This window comes from Nicotiana sylvestris, chromosome 4 (assembly GCF_000393655.2).
Source record: "Nicotiana sylvestris chromosome 4, ASM39365v2, whole genome shotgun sequence".
Classification (NCBI taxonomy): Eukaryota; Viridiplantae; Streptophyta; class Magnoliopsida; order Solanales; family Solanaceae; genus Nicotiana; species Nicotiana sylvestris.
Genome location: NC_091060.1, coordinates 7,771,340 through 7,793,643, shown reverse-complemented (window position 1 = coordinate 7,793,643; position 22,304 = coordinate 7,771,340). Strand labels below are relative to the sequence as shown.

General features: G+C 34.8%; 1 protein-coding gene across 2 annotated transcripts; it reads left to right on the top strand.

The window, feature by feature from the left end:
- Positions 1–16,654: 16,654 nt before the first annotated feature.
- Positions 16,655–21,579, top strand: LOC104237771 (large ribosomal subunit protein mL43). 2 transcript variants are annotated; one of them, XM_009791991.2, is made up of 4 exons: positions 16,655–16,840; positions 17,177–17,256; positions 18,499–18,605; positions 21,135–21,579. In XM_009791991.2, the coding sequence occupies exons 2-4, from the start codon at positions 17,177–17,179 to the stop codon at positions 21,305–21,307; spliced, it is 360 nt and encodes a 119-aa protein (XP_009790293.1). In that variant the 5' UTR covers positions 16,655–16,840; the 3' UTR covers positions 21,308–21,579. The 2 variants fall into 2 exon arrangements, with proteins under 2 accessions (XP_009790293.1, XP_009790294.1); XM_009791992.2 differs by having other exon boundaries at positions 16,717–16,840; positions 18,499–18,575.
- The last annotated feature ends 725 nt before the right edge of the window (positions 21,580–22,304 follow it).

Below are 22,304 nucleotides of genomic sequence, written 5' to 3'. Positions count from 1 at the left end.
ACAAATCACAGAACTTCAACAAACAGAGCAAATCACACTTGACACTTATAATTATTTGAAAAATAATGCAACAATGCAGAAAAGAGGGGAGAAATTTTCAAATTTTACATGTATGAAAAATGAGGCTAAGCCTCTAGATTTATAGATAATGAAAGAGTGAAATAAAGAGGTGCAATTCAAAAGGTATCTCTTCCATTTTCCATTCACATCTAACAGCTTTTCCATTCTTGGATCTTGGTTTTCCTAAGTTATAAGGGGATAACATAATGGTTTAATGGTATAGTATCATCTATGAAATTCTAAAAAATAAAAAGGTAAAGTGACTATCTAATTTAAAAGTTTAAGTTGTTAGTATTCATTTTTAATTGTATTTAATTATGATTTGAACATGCTAATTCACATGCAAATTTGATTCTTTTTTCCGCGTCACACTAAGTAATGCACGTGAAAGATTTTATTAACATTGTTTGTGAAACTCAAACTCATGAAGGATTCAACGTGCTAATTTTATAGAGTAAAAATAATTTTACCCCTATCACTCATTAGTTCTTTTTGTAGTCTAATTATTCATACTTCATCCGTTACAATTTAAATGACATAATTTGATTAGACACATAATTTAAGAAAAAAAGGATGAAGTTTTCTTGAAATTGTGATGTTAAACATCTAATGAGATTCGTGTGTTATAAAAGTATATCATTAAGTATGAAATAAAAAAAGTTTAAAATTAAATTATTTTTAAATATCAAAAAAAATTCCTCTTTATTAAATGGACAAATAAGAGAAAATGGCACCACATAAAATAAAGAGAACAGTATATTATTAAAACTTACTTCTAATAAAAACTTAAGTAATGCACAAGTGCTTGAAGTTCAACCAACAATGTTGTAAATTTAGCTCTGGCAAGTCAAATTTCAAGCAAAATGTCGAAAGTTTTAGCCCTGCCAAGGCCAAACTTTAGACGCTATATATATATATATATATATAATTGTGGGAATGACAAATGTGATGTGGCATGTCTCAAATGCTAGGAATTATATTTATCTAATTTCTCAATTTTTTGGGGATTTCCTCTCATTTCAATACAATACTCGCCTCTTTCTTTATTTTATTTATTATAAGAATCACAACAGTCAACTTCTTCCATAACTGCCCAGACTAAAATCAATCGTTATATCAGTTAAGGATCAAAAAATAAATGTCGCTTCATTCTTCTCTGAACGCCACTCTATAGTCTATATTGTATCTCTTCCCCTTCCCAATAATTAACAGTTACTACTATTAATATGTACTAATGTTAGCCAGTTTGAAATTCTGCCAAAAAACGCATATGCATGGACTATATTTCTCCCTCTTTCATTCACATTGAGTCGAGATGGGGAACGACGCTCATTGGAGTTTCTATGGGAGACTGACAAATTCATAGTTTTCTTCGTTCTTTTACTCACAAATTCAAGTGATGTGCATATGTTTCTTTGTTATTCCCAGTATGTTTTGTGAAGTTGCTCCAAATGTTGTTATTGTATTATTTATCTTGTGAATACTAGGTAAAAATTTTAATAAATGTCACTGAGTTGTTTCCTTGAAATTGTCCCCTCAGGTTGTCCATTCTTTTTCTGCTCCTAATTTTGATTTTTGCATATTATGCAATCAACGTGGATGTTGTAAATGTTTTAAACCATTTTTCATTCTTTAATGGTATACAATTCCGAAGGCTCCAAAGCGGAGAAGAAATCAACGGAGACGAAAGAAGTGAAATTAACGTATAAAAAGATTGCCAGTTTGTAATACTCCTGGCCTTCCGTTATTATATTAATTGTGAGATAGGTGATTGGTATTTAGAAGCATCTTTAGTAATTCTTTTTTTTCAAACATAATTATTGTTTATTTACTTTGTTAGTATTTCTTTTGTGTGAGATCATTGCATCCGTTTTAATTCTTTAAGGTTTTTAAAAAATTTGGTGTGCTTTTTATTTGATATGTTTGAATTATAGTTTTTCTTCCTTTAAAGATGGATAACTATGTTTTAGAAGATGTATATATAATTAACTGCAATATAAAATTAAACCAAGTTACATAGTAATGTATTGTTTTGAGTTATGCAAATTTCTACCATGGAGATCAGCAAAGTAAAATCATAATTTTGAATGTTTTTATTGATTTGATCTTCCTTTCGCCAATTTATGGAATAACCTTTGAGTTGGAAGTTTAATTGATTTATGGAATCTAATAGGAGGCCTGAGTGTTCTCTAAAGAAGGTGATCATAACTCCGTCTCATCTTCTAGCCATTTGCAATATATATATAGCTGCTTCATTGATGTCCTTATATATATATATATATATATATATATATATATATATATATATATATATATATATATATATATATATATATTATAACTTACATAAACTTCTTGCACCAACTTATTTGCAATATACAATTGATTCATAACTTGGTTACTGATGCCTATACATAATGGTAAAGCTTAAATTTTCACTAAGAGGTATAAAATATAAAAATTAAACACTCGAATAAGTTAAGGGGATTCTATATATAGTTAGTGTGTGTGTGTGTATTACATTTTGTCCCTCCGTGTGTTAATCATTCAAGGCTTCGTGTAAGAGTTAAATAGAATTCTCTTACATAAATACAACAAAGAATTGATGATTTTATCTAATTTATATTTTTAATTGTTACAGAGTTTTCTCAAATTTTATCATATTTATAACCGCGCGAAGCGCGAGCAAATTTACTAGTCTATATATATAAAGGTGGGGAAAAAAATGCCGACTTGACACCTCTCCTTGGCCAAGAAACTCATTTATCTTTTTTATCCTTTTTTTTTTTGGTTTCCCCCCTTATGTTACCCTTTATCTTATTTTAAAAAATTCAAAAGTTTCTAAATATTCAGTTACTCTTATCTCCTTGCCCCTATGATTAATGTGATTAATTTGTATTAACTGTATTAGTAAAAGCAAAAGGCCTCTTCCCCTCCCCACGTCTAACATAATTTACGTTTATTCGTTTCTTTTGTTATTAAAGCAAAAAGCCTCTCCTTTCCCATATCAATCTTTATTCATGCATGGTGATAAGTTTCTTTAGTTTTCTCTCCTAAATCCTTTTCTCAGTTTGTCCTTTATAATTCTTTTTTTTTTCCAGTTTATTCCTTTAAAATAGAGTTGATTTTTTCTTACCAACTTAACTCGGTTATGATTTCAGAAACTCTGATTTTGGTGTTTGTTTGTTTGTTTGTTTTTGTCGATATGTAAATTCTGAATACGCAAGATGTTTGTTAAATGCAATTTGTACATTTGTGGTGTCCATTTCTAATGAAATGATCCAAGATGTGACTGGTATCAGAGCCAAGGTACTGTCTAAGTATGCTCTGTGGTTGCAGCATAGTCTGATCTTCCACATCAGAAAAGATTTATCTTGGTAACTGAGTCAAGGTTCTGTGTTAGTATGCTCTGTGGTTGCAGCTTAGTCTGATCTTCCACACCAGAAAGGAAATAATCTTGATTTGTGTCGTCAGCTATTAAATAATATTTGTGTCAAAGATGGGAGACAATAAACAAGAAGAATCTACATCAAGTGTCAACAATACGTCATCATTGGCATCTTCGCTTATGACAAGAATTGTGTCAAATGCGAAATTTGCGGTAGAAATATTTGACGGGTCCGGACATTTTGGGATGTGGCAAGGCGAGGTTCTAGATGTCCTTTTTCAACAAGGGCTAGATCTTGCTATTGAAGAAAAGAGACCAGATGCTATTGGAGAAGAAGATTGGAGAATTATCAATCGTGTTGCTTGCGGTACCATTCGATCCTACCTTGCTAGAGAGCAGAAATATCCATACACAAAGGAAACTTCTGCAAGTAGATTATGGAAAGCACTGGAGGATAAATTTTTGAAGAAAAACAGTCAAAATAAATTGTACATGAAGAAGAGACTGTTTCACTTCACCTATGTTCCTGGTACCACGATGAATGAACATATCACCAGTTTCAATAAGTTGGTCACAGATTTGCAAAATATTTAAGGCATTTGTATCTTCTCTCTTTAGTATTATTTCACTTGTATTTTTGGAGTGGAATAAAATATTGGTTGTGTCCGAGGAGTAGGCAAAATTAGCCGAACCTCGTAAATTCTGGTGTTCCTTTTATTGTTGCTTTATTGTCTTATTTATTATTTGGTGGCTGTCATAATTTTTGGTATAGTAGTTGTGACTTATTCACACTATATACATTTGGCTTCCGCAACAATTGGTATCAGAGCCAAGGTACTGTCTTAGTATGCTCTGTGGTTGCAGCATAGTCTGATCTTCCACATCAGAAAAGATTTATCTTGGTAACTGTGTCAAGATTCTGTCTTAGTATGCTCTGTGGTTGCAGCTTAGTCTGATCTTCCACACCAGAAAGGAAATAATCTTGATTTGTGTCGTCAGCTATTAAATAATATTTGTGTCAAAGATGGGAGACAATAAACAAGAAGAATCTACATCAAGTGTCAACAATACGTCATCATTGGCATCTTCGCTTATGACAAGAATTGTGTCAAATGCGAAATTTGCGGTAGAAATATTTGACGGGTCCGGACATTTTGGGATGTGGCAAGGCGAGGTTCTAGATGTCCTTTTTCAACAAGGGCTAGATCTTGCTATTGAAGAAAAGAGACCAGATGCTATTGGAGAAGAAGATTGGAGAATTATCAATCGTGTTGCTTGCGGTACCATTCGATCCTACCTTGCTAGAGAGCAGAAATATCCATACACAAAGGAAACTTCTGCAAGTAGATTATGGAAAGCACTGGAGGATAAATTTTTGAAGAAAAACAGTCAAAATAAATTGTACATGAAGAAGAGACTGTTTCACTTCACCTATGTTCCTGGTACCACGATGAATGAACATATCACCAGTTTCAATAAGTTGGTCACAGATTTGCAAAATATGGATACAACTTATGATGATGGTGACTTGGCCTTAATGTTGTTGGCGTCACTTCCTGATGAGTCCGAGGAGTAGGCAAAATTAGCCGAACCTCGTAAATTCTGGTGTTCCCTTTATTGTTGCTTTATTGTCTTATTTATTATTTGGTGGCTGTCATAATTTTTGGTATAGTAGTTGTGACTTATTCACACTATATACATTTGGCTTCCGCAACAATTGGTATCAGAGCCAAGGTACTGTCTAAGTATGCTCTGTGGTTGCAGCATAGTCTGATCTTCCACATCAGAAAAGATTTATCTTGGTAACTGAGTCAAGGTTCTGTCTGAGTATGCTCTGTGGTTGCAGCTTAGTCTGATCTTCCACACCAGAAAGGAAATAATCTTGATTTGTGTCGTCAGCTATTAAATAATATTTGTGTCAAAGATGGGAGACAATAAACAAGAAGAATCTACATCAAGTGTCAACAATACGTCATCATTGGCATCTTCGCTTATGACAAGAATTGTGTCAAATGCGAAATTTGCGGTAGAAATATTTGACGGGTCCGGACATTTTGGGATGTGGCAAGGCGAGGTTCTAGATGTCCTTTTTCAACAAGGGCTAGATCTTGCTATTGAAGAAAAGAGACCAGATGCTATTGGAGAAGAAGATTGGAGAATTATCAATCGTGTTGCTTGCGGTACCATTCGATCCTACCTTGCTAGAGAGCAGAAATATCCATACACAAAGGAAACTTCTGCAAGTAGATTATGGAAAGCACTGGAGGATAAATTTTTGAAGAAAAACAGTCAAAATAAATTGTACATGAAGAAGAGACTGTTTCACTTCACCTATGTTCCTGGTACCACGATGAATGAACATATCACCAGTTTCAATAAGTTGGTCACAGATTTGCAAAATATTTAAGGCATTTGTATCTTCTCTCTTTAGTATTATTTCACTTGTATTTTTGGAGTGGAATAAAATATTGGTTGTGTCCGAGGAGTAGGCAAAATTAGCCGAACCTCGTAAATTCTGGTGTTCCTTTTATTGTTGCTTTATTGTCTTATTTATTATTTGGTGGCTGTCATAATTTTTGGTATAGTAGTTGTGACTTATTCACACTATATACATTTGGCTTCCGCAACAATTGGTATCAGAGCCAAGGTACTGTCTTAGTATGCTCTGTGGTTGCAGCATAGTCTGATCTTCCACATCAGAAAAGATTTATCTTGGTAACTGTGTCAAGATTCTGTCTTAGTATGCTCTGTGGTTGCAGCTTAGTCTGATCTTCCACACCAGAAAGGAAATAATCTTGATTTGTGTCGTCAGCTATTAAATAATATTTGTGTCAAAGATGGGAGACAATAAACAAGAAGAATCTACATCAAGTGTCAACAATACGTCATCATTGGCATCTTCGCTTATGACAAGAATTGTGTCAAATGCGAAATTTGCGGTAGAAATATTTGACGGGTCCGGACATTTTGGGATGTGGCAAGGCGAGGTTCTAGATGTCCTTTTTCAACAAGGGCTAGATCTTGCTATTGAAGAAAAGAGACCAGATGCTATTGGAGAAGAAGATTGGAGAATTATCAATCGTGTTGCTTGCGGTACCATTCGATCCTACCTTGCTAGAGAGCAGAAATATCCATACACAAAGGAAACTTCTGCAAGTAGATTATGGAAAGCACTGGAGGATAAATTTTTGAAGAAAAACAGTCAAAATAAATTGTACATGAAGAAGAGACTGTTTCACTTCACCTATGTTCCTGGTACCACGATGAATGAACATATCACCAGTTTCAATCATTTGCCTTCTCATCTGTTTAAGACATTTGTATCTTCTCTCTTTAGTATTATTTCACTTGTATTTTTGGAGTGGAATAAAATATTGGTTGTGTCCGAGGAGTAGGCAAAATTAGCCGAACCTCGTAAATTCTGGTGTTCCTTTTATTGTTGCTTTATTGTCTTATTTATTATTTGGTGGCTGTCATAATTTTTGGTATAGTAGTTGTGACTTATTCACACTATATACATTTGGCTTCCGCAACAATTGGTATCAGAGCCAAGGTACTGTCTTAGTATGCTCTGTGGTTGCAGCATAGTCTGATCTTCCACATCAGAAAAGATTTATCTTGGTAACTGTGTCAAGATTCTGTCTTAGTATGCTCTGTGGTTGCAGCTTAGTCTGATCTTCCACACCAGAAAGGAAATAATCTTGATTTGTGTCGTCAGCTATTAAATAATATTTGTGTCAAAGATGGGAGACAATAAACAAGAAGAATCTACATCAAGTGTCAACAATACGTCATCATTGGCATCTTCGCTTATGACAAGAATTGTGTCAAATGCGAAATTTGCGGTAGAAATATTTGACGGGTCCGGACATTTTGGGATGTGGCAAGGCGAGGTTCTAGATGTCCTTTTTCAACAAGGGCTAGATCTTGCTATTGAAGAAAAGAGACCAGATGCTATTGGAGAAGAAGATTGGAGAATTATCAATCGTGTTGCTTGCGGTACCATTCGATCCTACCTTGCTAGAGAGCAGAAATATCCATACACAAAGGAAACTTCTGCAAGTAAATTATGGAAAGCACTGGAGGATAAATTTTTGAAGAAAAATAGTCAAAATAAATTGTACATGAAGAAGAGACTGTTTCACTTCACCTATGTTCCTGGTACCACGATGAATGAACATATCACCAGTTTCAATAAGTTGGTCACAAATTTGCAAAATATGGATACAACTTATGATGATGGTGACTTGGCCTTGATGTTGTTGGCGTCACTTCCTGATGAGTACGAGCACCTTGAAACTACTCTACTCCATGGAAATGACGAAGTTTCTCTCAGAGAAGTTTGTTCGGCTTTGTACAGCTATGAACAAAGAAAGCGAGAAAAACAGAAGGGCGGAGAAGGAGAAGCACTATTTGTGAGGGGTCGTCCTCAAAGTCAAACGAGGACAAAGAAGGGAAGATCCAAGTCAAGATCCAGACCCAGCAAAGATGAATGTGCCTTTTGTCGAGAAAAAGGGCACTGGAAGAAAGACTGTCCGAAGTTGAAGAATAAGGCCAAACATAACAATGGAAAGGCCATTATGGATTCAAATGTAGCTGATTGTGATGATTCAGACTTCTCATTAGTTACAACAGAGTCATCAACATCATCAGACATATGGTTGATGGACTCGGCTTGTAGCTATCATATGTGTCCCAACAGGGACTGGTTCGTGGAATTTCAAGAAGGAGAATATGGAGTCGTCCACACAGCGGATAACAGCCCTCTTACCTCATATGGCATTGGTTCAATACGATTAAGGAACCATGATGGAATGATCAGAACATTAACAGATGTTCGATATGTACCGGATTTGAAGAAGAATCTCATCTCTGTGGGAGCCCTAGAATCAAAAGGGTTCAAAATCATTGCAGAAAATGGAGTGATGAGAGTATGCTCCGGTGCACTAGTGGTAATGAAGGCTAATCGGAAGAATAATAATATGTACCGCTATCGTGGCAGTACAGTTATTGGGACAGCGACAGTGACATCCAGTGACGACAAAGAGGCAGAAGCAACCAAGCTATGGCACATGCGCTTGGGACATGCTGGAGGAAAATCCTTGAAAACTCTATCAGATCAAGGATTGTTAAAAGGAGTCAAGGCTTGCAACTTGGAGTTTTGTGAGCATTGTGTTAAAGGGAAACAGACAAGGGTTAAATTTGGTACAGCGATCCATAATACTAAAGGCATTTTGGATTATGTACACTCTGATGTTTGGGGTCCTTCCAAAACACCTTCATTGGGTGGGAAGCACTATTTTGTAACCTTTGTTGATGATTTTTCCCGAAGAGTGTGGGTGTATACAATGAAAAACAAAGATGAAGTGCTGGGAATTTTTCTCAAATGGAAGACGATGGTGGAGAATCAAACAGGCAGGAGGATCAAGTGTATTCGCACAGACAATGGAGGTGAATACAAAAATGATCATTTCAATAAGGTCTGTGAAAATGATGGCATCGTCCGACACTTCACTGTTAGACATACACCACAACAGAATGGAGTGGCAGAACGTATGAACCGGACCTTGCTGGAGAAGGTACGATGTATGTTGTCCAATGCTGGCTTGGGCAAAGAATTTTGGGCTGAGGCAATTACATATGCATGCCACCTCATTAATCGTCTACCATCTGCTGCTATTGATGGCAAGACACCATTTGAAAAATGGTATGGAAAACCTGCTGTAGATTATAACTCTTTGCACGTGTTTGGCTCAACTGCATATTATCATGTGACGGAGTCAAAATTAGATCCAAGGGCAAAGAAGGCTATTTTTATGGGAATTACTTCTGGAGTCAAAGGATATCGCTTATGGTGTCCTATGACAAAGAAAGTAATATTCAGCAGGGATGTTACCTTTGATGAATCTATGGTAAATAAGGTAACAGAAGATACCAAACAAAATAAAGGTGCTTCTAAGCAGGTGGAGTTTGAGGGAAAATTTATTTTTCCTACACAAGAAGCAGAGGAGGAAACAAATGAAGATTACCCTCTGGAAGGAGAGCCAGTAGAGGAGATTCCAACTCAGGAACCTCAACAACAACTTGAATCAATAGCAACCAGCAGGCCAAAAAGAACAATAACGAAACCTGTTCGTCTCATAGAGACGGTTGCTTGTGCAACCTCAATTGTAGCTGATGATGTTCCTACCACTTATAAAGACGTTGTCCAAAGTTCAGAAGAAGATAAGTGGAGGATTGCCATGAATGATGAAATACAGTCCCTTCATCAGAATCATACATGGAGATTGGCCAATCTCCCGAAGGGAAAGAAAGCAATTGGGTGCAAATGGGTATTTGCAAAGAAGGAAGGATTTCCTAACCAAGTAGATGTTCGCTACAAAGCAAGATTGGTGGCCAAAGGATATGCTCAAAAGGAGGGAATTGATTACAATGAAGTGTTTTCTCCAGTTGTAAAACATTCCTCCATTAGAATTATGTTGGCTTTGGTAGCACAATTGGATTTGGAACTAGTTCAGATGGATGTAAAAACTGCGTTTTTACATGGAAACTTGGAGGAGGAAATCTACATGACTCAGCCAGAAGGATTCAAAGTTGCTGGAAAAGAAAATATGGTGTGCAAACTTGAAAAATCATTGTACGGATTGAAACAATCTTCTAGACAATGGTACAAGCGATTTGACGAGTTTATGTTGCGGCAAGGGTACAAGAGAAGCAAATACGATCATTGTGTGTATTTGCGCAAGCTTAAAGATGGTTCCTTTGTATATCTTCTCCTATACGTTGATGATATGTTGATAGCTTCCAAGAATTCGGAAGAAATTGATAAGTTGAAGATTCAACTGAAGAAGGAGTTCGAGATGAAGGATCTAGGTGAGGCAAAGAAAATTCTTGGCATGGAGATAATAAGAGATAGACGTTCAAAGAAACTCTGTTTATCTCAAAAGGAATATTTGAAGAGATTACTTCAACGTTTTGGCATAGATGACAAGACTAAGCTTGTTAGTACTCCACTTGCTCCCCATTTTAAGCTGAGTACTACTATGTCGCCAAAGGATGAAGTTGAACGAGAGTATATGTCAAAGGTACCATACGCAAATGCTGTTGGTAGCTTGATGTATGCAATGGTCTGTACGAGACCTGACATTTCACAAGCTGTTGGAGTTATTAGCAGATATATGCACAATCCAGGGAAGGAGAATTGGCAAGCTGTGAAGTGGATTCTACGGTATATTCATAATACTGTAGATGTCGGGTTAGTTTTTGAGCAGGAAGATAATCAGTCTGTAATTGGATATTGTGACTCAGATTTTGCGGGTGATCTGGACAAACGAAGATCAACTACTGGTTATGTGTTTACTTTTGCAAAGGCACCAGTTAGTTGGAAGTCTACTTTGCAGTCAACAGTTGCTTTGTCTACAACAGAGGCAGAGTACATGGCTATTACAGAGGCTGTGAAGGAGGCAATTTGGCTTCAAGGATTGCTAAAGGAGCTTGGTGTTGAACAAAAAGGTATCACAATTTTTTGTGATAGTCAAAGTGCTATTCAATTAGCGAAGAACCAAGTTTATCATGCAAGGACGAAGCACATTGATGTTCGGTATCATTTCGTACGAGAAATCATAGAAGAAGGTGGAGTCACGGTGAAGAAAATTCATACTACAGAGAATCCTACTGATATGCTGACAAAAGTGGTGACTGCGGTCAAGTTTCAACATTGTTTGGATTTGATCAACATTGTTGAACACTGAAGATTTGTTGAATTTGGCAAAGTCCCACATCGGTGGGTTAGCCATTTGGTTGGGAAATTTTCCCTATAAAAGAAGGCTTAATGTTTAGGATTTAAACACACCTCTCATTTGCCTTCTCATCTGTTTAAGGCATTTGTATCTTCTCTCTTTAGTATTATTTCACTTGTATTTTTGGAGTGGAATAAAATATTGGTTGTGTCCGAGGAGTAGGCAAAATTAGCCGAACCTCGTAAATTCTGGTGTTCCTTTTATTGTTGCTTTATTGTCTTATTTATTATTTGGTGGCTGTCATAATTTTTGGTATAGTAGTTGTGACTTATTCACACTATATACATTTGGCTTCCGCAACAGTGACTAATTATTATTTTTTCCTCACGATATTCTTTAAGCAATTTATATATGGGACAATAATATTATAATATCTGTTGTATAATATATTTGGATGTTATATTTATATTTAGGAAATTCTTTTAGAAATTAAAATTCAAAATAAAAAAAACACCATCAAATTTGATCCTTTCTATTCTAGGCATGTTCTATCACAATATTATAGAATTTCCTATTATTCTAAGTGCCTATCTTCATTAACTATAGAAGCAGTAACAAATAAAAGATGCATTTAGATGTATACAATACCACAAGCAAGGAAGACAAAGGATTGAAGAGAGAAAGAAAGCAAATTTTATTTTTATTTTTCCTCTTTCTTTGTGCTCCGAGAGGAGGGAGGGGAGGAAGTTTGATACAGAGGATGTTCTACAAAACCTTTTCAGTCAATATCAAAAATCGCTTTAGATATTTCATTGAGGTTTTTTGCTCAATTCAATTGCTATGAAGGACAGATTGGAAGCACCTCTAAAGCTCTCACGCTGGAGTATCTTTAGCTTAAAGTAAAAGTCTCACTGGGATTTAGTTCTTTTTTTATTTTCTTATTTTTCTAATGACTTTAGATTACTTGCTTATGAAAAAGATTACATCCCCGCTGAGAATTTGGGATATCCATGTATTATTATGATCAACAATGATGTGAGGTGAGACACTTTTAAGACTAAAATACCTCATTTACCTTCTTATTTTTGCCATTTTCTCTCTTAATTTTCATTTTAAATTGATTTGAAAAAATCATCCTAATAATGCTTTGACTATCTTTGAGTACATACCTCCACTATGCTTTGAGTCTTTGGTTACTTTCTTTTATAATTATGTCTTGAGTCTTTTAAGTTACCTTTCTTTATTATCGAGAATAAGAAGTAAGGAAGTTTTGTTATAAATAGAATTTTATTTATGGTGAATGTCTATATTTAGAGAGATTCTAGAGATTATTACTTGGTGGCTAAGTCACTCTTTCCCTATAAATAGATGGTTCTATTCCATTGTAATTCATCTCATATCAATAAGAATTCTCTTCTCTCTACTTTTCTCTGCAATATTCTTCTTCTTCTTTTATTGTTTTATAACACGTTATCAGCACGAGACTCTAACCAATTGAGTAGAAGCTTTGAAATTAGCATAATGATTGGCAATTGTTCTATGAACTTCCTTCATGATTAAATTCTGGATTTAAGGTAAGTATTTTACTTTTCTCTTTCAAATTCTTGACATTCTATAATTTGATTTTAAATACAAGCAAAGACGATAAATTTTGATTGCAACTCTAATGGAGTTTGAAAGAAATTATAACCACCCAAAATGGTAAAATTTCTATGTCTTGTCATGATCAAATTCATGTATGATTGTGGGCAAAGAATTGAAAACTCGTCCCATTGAATTTGCTCCATTCTCATTCCCTTAAGAGAATGTGATAGCAGTATGTAATAAGTCTGAAAGAAGACAAAATTATTACTATGAATGTATCAATGAATGTGGACGTGGCAATAGACGAAATTATAATCGTCATTATTGTGACAATGAGAACAATAAAGATTCTCAAAAGAATCCTTCACTATGTGAAAGTAATATTTGACATGAGATTTTGTAAAGCACATATAGATGATTATGGTCCATTCGTGATGTGAATGTGACAACATGTGATTTATGAATACATATTTATTCTTGGAAGAATATGAGTGTGCTATTGGTATATACCACACTCACCTCTAGAAGAAGGTTTGAGAGGAAATAAGAAAATAATGTCATTATTATGGCATAAATAGTCACTGGTCATGCCAAAATATTTTGGCAATGTGATTATTTAAAGACAACGGTAATGCAAGAAACAAATCTTGCATATAATTTTGACCATAACCATAATGGTATAACTTTCTCTTTAAAAGAGATATTCACCGTATGGATGTTGATGAATATGTGGTAGCACCAAATTAATTGAGAGCTTTGGAAGAGCCAATTATTATTATTTTGAAGGAATACAATTGATTGTCATGTCAATTTATTGTGTTGTAGTAAGTCTCAAAGAAACTTATTCAGTTTCCAAAGTATACGCGAAAGCGATCGATTATATTGAGACTATAAATAAAGGAAAGATTTAATATCTTCTATTACTATAACTTGTAGCGGGGTAATATATATGTGAGGAGCTACTCGCTTTATCCTCCAATTTATACTACATAAATAAAAGAATGCAACAATAAAGTAGAAGTTTATTGATATAAAAACTCATATCATAATAAACTTGAAGTTTATTGATAATTGCACGTGTCATGGTGTAAACCTGAAGTTTATCAATTTTGATAATTTATCCAGTTGGCATAATTGATTTAGCCATGATGTGCAAAAATAAAAGAGAATTCACATAGGTAAATATTAAAGAACTAGAAAGTTCTTTACGAATTCTCTTATATTGCATGTTCTCATTAATTAAATTGACCAACTAAAATTGGGATTGAATCCCATGAATGCTGGAAATATCAAAGGTGAATATGGGCTCATTCACCTGCCATGTATACCACATAAGATGCATCTATGAGATGGTTACATGTATAATTATTATTCACTTGCAACATGGTGTTTTGCGAGGTAACTTGCTCAATAATTTAATTTCGAGTATAATTTCCAGATTTTCTATTCAAGAAGTTTATCTTGATAAGTTGGTTTACATCATAGTTGGTTTAGCAAAATAATTTATAGAGTGCCTCCACTTAATAGCTAAACTATTGATTATGAGAACAAAGTTATCTATATCGGTTTGATATAGGTTATATACGAAAGTATATTATATTCTCCCATCACAAGTGCTTCAGAATCAGAAACCAAATAATTTCATCGTATTATTATTTATGTGCAGTGTGTATTTTGATTAGCACCATAACGCACAAAAATGGATTTTCAAAGTTGAGGAAAACAAGTTAGTTTTTCCAACATGAGGGGGAGAGACGATAAACAGTTGAGAAAAAGTTATGTGGAATAAATTATCATTTGTATATCTAGATCCTCAAATACGATAATATGAACTTGAAGTTCATAAAAGATAATTCATCTGCAATATATTGCAAAGCATGCAAGACGCATTTGCTGACCCAAAGAAAGTAACTATATTCTCATTTCAAATGCTCATATTAAGTCTTAGAAGGACAAAGTCTATGGTACGCTTAAAGCGTATAGACAAATCGGTTTCAAATAGAACTTCTTGATAAAGAAGATGAGCAAATGATCAAAATTATCATAATAAAGGAGGCAAGTGATCTAGAAGATCATATGACATAACACTTCATAAAGTCTCATTAGAGATTCAGGTACCTGAATATATGAATGAAGAGATCTCTATGTTATGTTTTTATGAAATTGGAACCGATATAAAATGTTTGTCGACGACATCTATCATAGCGCTAAGTATAGATGAGGATCTTAAGTCTATCGAATATAGACACAAAAGTATTGACCAAATGGAAGAGACACAATTCAAGTAGAATTGATTCCATATAAAAGACACATAGTTTTGGACATGTAGTTCAAACACTTGAAAGTATAAACTATAAAGTCAATGATGTATGCAATTACTTTTATCAATTTTATATGTTTAGCATGACATGAAAACTTGATATGCATCTAAAGTATATTTATATGGCTTATATGACAATCCTTGAAGGATTTTATTCGCTTAAAACATATACAATTCTTGGTCCTGAAGTACTATATCCTAAGTACAATTTGTGCACAAAAGTATCTTGCTATAACTATAAGCATGATAATATGATAGCAAGAGTCTTTACCCCTATGTGAAGATATTGAAATGACGATTCCAACAAGATCAGATGAAGACAATACATCTATCAGGGATGATGATTTCAAGGTGAAACAAATTCGTTGAAGTTAATATGACTGATTTGTTTATCAAATCTCTACCAACGATATTTTGAAGATGGTGCACAAAATTGGGATACGAAGGCTCAAGGATGTGAATTGATGCTCTCATCAGGGGGAGTTAATACGCGTTGTACTCTTTTTCCCTTACAAGGTTTTGTCCCACTGGGTTTTCCTTGCAAGGTTTTTAACGAGGCAACCAAAAGGCGTATAATTAGATATGTGTACTCTTTTTCCTTTTCTAGAATTTTTTCCCACTGGGTTTTATTTTAGTTAAGGTTTTAATGAGACACATTATCTGTTGAATAGACATTCAGGGGGAGTGTTATAAATAGAATTTTATTTATGGTGAATGTCTATATTTAGAGAGATTCTAGAGATTATTACTTGGTGGCTAAGTCATTCTTTCCCTATAAATAGAGGGTGCTATTCCGTTGTAATTCATCCCATATCAATAAGAATTCTCTTCTCTCTACTTTTCTCTGCAATATTCTTCTTCTTCTTTTATTGTTTTATAACAAGTTTATATTTTTTTATTCAGAAAAGAAATATGCGTGAGTAGAGAGTAAGGAAGGAATAAGGAAAAAAGGAAAAATATGAAATAGGTAAAGAAAAGGGAAAATCACAGGAAAAAAATTGCGTAAGACCATACAACTATACAAGTGATTCCATGGATAGGAATAGATGGATTCGGTTTTACCTCTTTTTCGTTTCATTCTTTGTTATCGTTGTTATTTTCACATAAAGAGAAATGATTAGGTGCTATATACATACATATTAAATGTATAAATTGAAGAGATCAATTTTTGAGATCTTCTTTCTTTACATGTCTTTTTAAGAAAAATTACAAAATATATATAACATCACTTATATAGACTATAGAAAAATCAAATATCTCTAGAAGTCTAAACTTTCTTAAGTGATTAAAAAAACTAGAAAATAATTTATAATAATAAAATGAATAAAAACTTGAAATTTAATCTATCTGAATGTGAAAATTAAAAAGAATCTTTAGCATAGAAAAGAACAGTTTTTATATTTGATATTAGAAATACGTATATCACTAAGATTTATATGATTGCGAGAAGCGCGGACAAATTTACTAGTTTTTTATAATTTTAGTCGCGTATGTCTGAAGTTGTTTCGAAATGGCTAAACATGCAAAATTTTATATAATACGACTATGATTTAAATTATAATTCCGAAATTGGCTATCTGTGCACTTGCCCCAATTGATGATTGCGGCCCGAAGCCCAAATTCTTGCTCCAATTCTCTTTGCGCAAGCCGCACGTTCTCTTCTCCCTCTCTGCCGTTAAACTTGCAGCCGTCGGTTCTCTTTATGCTGCAAAACTCTTCAAAATTCTGTATCTCTGACCCAATAAAAATGTATGTATTTCTCTTTCTATCTACAGATAATTTCATCATTTCATGTTTTTGCAATAATTTTAATCGTAAAAGCACTAATATTTTGTGAATTCGATTGTAATGTTGCATCTGTTCCCATTGCTTAAATTAAAGCCTCAACTTTAATATCATAGTCGTGAACTGACTGCTATATTAACGTGCTCCAAAAATACACAAAAAAAGGCTCCAACTAATTTGAAATGGAGCCCTGCTGCTTTGTTTTCTCTACTTTTTACTTTAAATAACACTCTGCAATGTGTTATTTTTGGCTTCAATTATTATTTTTGAATGATAAATTTATAATTGTGATTGATCTAGATGGCACTAAGAGGTGTTTGGCAGCTAAAGAAGCTGGTAGTGAGCTATTGCAATTGGGGTGGCAGCAGCAGAGGAATAAGGTATCATCCTATTTTCTTTTTAGTCTGCTTAAAGAAAAAAGACCTCTTTTTAAATTTTGAAACAGTGTAACTTAAACTTTCCATGTTACCCTTAATGGCAAGCTTTTGTTGTCATACAAATGTTATCACATGTTTAGGATCAGAAGTTCAAAAGGTCTTCATTTCTTTTTTAAACTCGTGCCCAGTCAAATTGGTATACATAAGTTGGATGGAGTGATTGTGTATTTATAGGCCTGTTACATTCAGTTTGAATCATAATGAGACTGTTTCTACTGGGGATTGTCGAGTTCCATGTAAAACGAAGTGGGAAAGGAAATATGCAAGAACTGAAACTTATAGAGAATCAATACTTTAGTTCAACTCTTCTAAGGAATGTGGCAATTGCAGATAATGTAGTTGCAACTTGAAGCAAAAACCGGAAGTTACTCCTAAAAACTAAAGAGAAAATAAAGAGGTTTATACTTTATATCATTTCAGCCTTGACAACGCGTCTTTATGGATAATTATCCTACCTTTGCAAATTTAGAAGTGTTTCACGCATATCTTTATGCATCTCAATTTAATAACCTCTTCTGAACTTTGTTGTCTTATAATCTTTGGTGCTAGTGAATTATGGTCAAACGAAATGGGAATAACGGAGCATTTTTGTTTCTTTGATAAGTGGGATTGATTGAGTATTGCAATGTTATTAGTCTGACTTTTATTTGAATGTCTTTTTCAAACTTAATCGGAATATTGGCCCAATCTAAATATAACAAGAAAGTTCGTTTTTTCATGTGTCAATCAATTATGAAGTGTCACTGCATATGTTTTGATTTGTGTTAATTGTTATATTTGTCTTTTTATTATCTTGAGCCGAGGGTCTTTCGGAAACAGCCTCTCTACCCTTCGGGGTAGGGGTAAGGTCTACGTACACACTACCCTCCCCAGACCCCACTTGTGGGATTTTACTGGGCTGTTGTTGTTATTGTTGTTGTTGTTGTTGTTGATGGGCCATACTGCAATTTTACATATGAATTGCTCAGTCCTATTTGAAGTTTAAACATGTAGGAATTGTAATCAGAGGAAAATACTGTCTCTTGATTGTAAAAAAAAATGGGTTAACAATTATTCATCAGCCTTTAGCAGGAAAAGAGGAAAAAGAATGGGCTGCTAGGTTTCGGATGATTGAGTTAGAGGAATATATATAGCAGTGGTTCTAACTTCCATGGTATATGTTAAGGTATGTATCTACTATTTCAGGGCATTCATGGAGTCTGAATTGCCAGCATTCAAGGAGCAAAATCCGCAGCTTGAGGTGGTGACTGAACTAAATCGTGGTCAGCATCCTTTCTTGAAGGGATTATATAGTAAGACCTTGTCTCAACGTCCTCTCAATTATTTGCTGTAAAAAAAGTTGTGTCTTGAGAGGGATGCATTTGATGAAAAGTAATTAGCAAGGGTATTTTCAGTTGACTGTGACCTGAGCATCTTTTGTTTTTCGCTTGGGTTGCCTAGGCATTCCTAGACCTGATATTGAGAAACTAAAAAGGGTTCCACTTGATTTCTGGTCTATGTTTAGAAGCCCTCTTTATTGTGTGGTTTTCCCTTTTTTCTCATATATCTAGTATTTTTACCAGAATCTTAGGTCAAAGAGCATAAGTGTCTGAAAAACAATATATGGTAGCAAATTCCTGATTTATTATTCAAAGGGGAAACCAGGATAGTGGAATATACTTCGTGCCAAAGCTACTCTAGGTGGTCCTTTCAATTATGGCTCTTTGTTGGCTGAAATCCATTCTAATTTGGAACCCTCTCTAAGTTATAGCTTTCTAAATGGTGATTAGCAAGAGAAACTTTTTGCTCTGTTTTTGAATAAACTGTATTCAGTTACCATCCAGTATCCTCACACCCTCAGCGATTCCAACTACTCATTGTAATCGTCTTTGCTGCAAATATTGTGGAAACCTCTTAAGTAAAAACTCTGATTCTCCGACCGTCGACCTGCATCTCTCCATCCTTCTCCCTCTTATCTTCATGATCTCATATACTTTCCTCTAGTCCTTTCTTTCACGATTCACTCCTTACGCATGTGGGGCTCAATGGATCTTGACTGACTCTAAATCACACATGAGGCTTAATATTTCAACTATGTCAAGATCAATGTAAGAGGAGTCAGTCTCACCGACTCGGTGAGAGATAACATCGTTCATGGCATCTCTTTGATAATAACTTCAAAACAAGACTCATGCATGTATATCGTCAAAAAATTTATAAAATTCACATGCAAGTATTATCTTCTACAAAACTATTTTCCTAGCGACGCCACGAATGATATCATCTCTCACGGGGTAGATGTGACTGACTCCTTATTTCATATCTTCCAGACATAGCTGAAGACAGAGATACCGAGTCTCAGGAGTAATTACCTTATCAAAAAAAAAAAAAAATGAGTCTCAGGAGTAATTTAGAGATCGGACATAGTCCACTGAGCCCCATATTGTCCGTTGAGGCATGATTCATTATGTTTGAGTTTTGTTAATCATTTGTACGCGTTGTGATAAAACTCTAGATGCTCCATACATGTAACGTGTTGGTTACGTAAATTAATGTGTTGTTATCTTAGCTTAGACGTGTTTTATATGTTTGTTACTATGAATGACCTCTATGGCTAGTAAGCAGTTGCATTAAGACTCATTATGTTAGGATGTAGTTTGTCCAGCTCTAGGGTAACTTCTGCCTAAAATTCCATTGATGGGGTTAGACTCTCAACGACAGGTTAAGCCCTTCTAAGTGCCGGTCATGGTTTCCTAGTTGGTTTATCACACCTGGCCCAAAGTTTGTGGCTCTGAACCCTGTGCATTCATCCTTTTGTGCACTCGAGTCAAATGTAATTGAATCCCTCTTGGACTCTGCTGGATTATTTACGGTAGGTCGTGCTCAACTCTGCCCAAGCTCCATGAAAATGTTTAGACTGGGAATCAGCTTATCGAGATAACACAAGACAGCTTAACCAGCTTCCTCTTTAAGTCCTCCAATCAGACGGGTTACTAACAGGATTGTGGAGGTTTAGGTCCATAGGAAGGACAGACCACTATAGTGTGCATAACAAAGGCCCAATTCTACATATCTAGAGACCAGGAGAAGACTGCAACAACCAGTCAACCAGGCATTAAATAATGGAATACCAAAGGCATATGATGGCGTGCATTTTGTGCATTGTCCCTTTTTTGCGCTACTTCTGAACAATATGCCAAAGTAGAACACAGTAAGAAAAAAGAGCTGGATCAGGTAGTCCAGAGAGAATCGCGGAAATAGCAAAGACTAAAATCGGGAGCAAAAAGGACTAAAGATAATTTAAGCAGTACGGAAGTAGAGCTTGCAATCCTGAGGAGCGTTGATGGAAGTACCTGGTTTTTGCTTTTCTCTATCCCAGTACTCCCTGCTGTCATTTTAATAACAGGCCCTAAGTTTCTTTTTCCCAATTTAGCCTACAAGCCGGCGGACAGGTTTGATGTTGATAGCTAAAGGAAGTGTCAAAGCTAATATGTTTGCTCATATCAAAGGCATTTTGCCACCCGTAACTCCGTGCCAAAGAAGACAAATACCTAAAAATGTATTTTGCAAAAATATGCGTTTTGAAGATAATATTCCTAATTATGCCTTGTACATTTGTTGTATCAGTTTATTTAGAAACCAGTTGTTTCTCCTGTAATTTCTATTAACGGGTGAAAATTCATGCATGAGCATATAACTTCCAAATCAGTCTGTAATGGGTGCCATTTCATGTGTGTAACTAATAACTATCAGTGGGTTCTGATTTTCTTTGGCATTTCATGTGTGTAACTATCATTGGGTTTTGATTTGGTTTACAATTTTTTTATTTGCTTTACAATTAGAGAACAAGAACGAGCGTGTTGTATGTGTGAGAAATTTGAGCCAAGACGAAGTACTTGAAGCAGCGACCAAGCTAAGGAATTCGCTTGGCAGAAAGGTGGTGAAGATGAAGACTCGACATGTTACAAAACAACCAAGCGTTCAAGGTACATGGTCAACAGCATTGAAGTTATAAGCCAAAAGAAAAAATTCAATGCTTTTACGTAGGTTTTTATAATTTGAATATGTAAGTCAGAGGTGCAGTCTTTTGGACAAACAAGATATAGATTATGTGGTCTACATGTAGTGAGAAGGTAGACTTTTCAATGTGATGCACTTCATAATATAATAACATAGTCATGATGCTACTGGAATAGGGGAATGTAAGTGCATGTGTTTGTTATTGTCATGTTGAAGTTTTGCACTTGATTTGATGTTAGTCAACAGTTAAATCCTTTGGCTGAAAAATGTTGGTCTTACTATGGCCCTGATTTGCTTTTCTTCATTGTTTTTCCAGTTTCTTAATTGCCAGGACTATTGAGGAGCTTTTAGCTTCTTTTCAGACCATTGTCGTTGGCTGGTGTAGTAGGGAGATTTTAATCTCCACATAATATTCAGCATTTTGGCTGTGATTATTTGTTTTCCTCATAAATAATACTTGGATTTGAGATAGCGTTTGCACGGTTTCTTGCAAAACTTTTTGGTGTGTAGAAGGCATTGTTTCAGAAGATGTTGATTTCCAATGGTCATTTCTTGACCTCTTAACGATAATTTGTGAGTGAAAAAAAAAATAAACAGCTCCAACGGTGGTTTGCATCCACTGGTCATTTTTGGGTTTGAATGGTATTTTACGAAGGGAGATTTGCATAGAAGTATTAACCCAACACACTACATTGCATCTACTTAGCTAAATTTTTAAGTTAATCCATTATCTTTTTGTACCGGTGTTTATACATTTGATATACAACATTATACACTTATTATAATGTTGCATAATGTCATCTACCAAAATTTGGTTTCGCACCAACGAACTTGAACTCACGAAAACATCATCAAATAGCTCAAATTTTCATCGAATAGTTTCTAAGTTTAACCACTAACTTTCAAATGATATTGTTAACAAACTCCAATCATAAATTTGTCAGAAGTTTCAACAAGTCACAAAACTCATTTTTGAGTTTGCGAACTTTAAA

Coding starts and splice junctions, on each gene's coding strand:
- LOC104237771 (XM_009791991.2), top strand. CDS start 17,177: ATGGCACTAAGAGGTGTTTGGCAGCTAAAGAAGCTGGTAGTGAGCTAT. Junction 17,257..18,498: donor GGCAGCAGCAGAGGAATAAG/GTATCATCCTAT, acceptor CTACTATTTCAG/GGCATTCATGGAGTCTGAAT. Junction 18,606..21,134: donor TTTCTTGAAGGGATTATATA/GTAAGACCTTGT, acceptor CTTTACAATTAG/AGAACAAGAACGAGCGTGTT.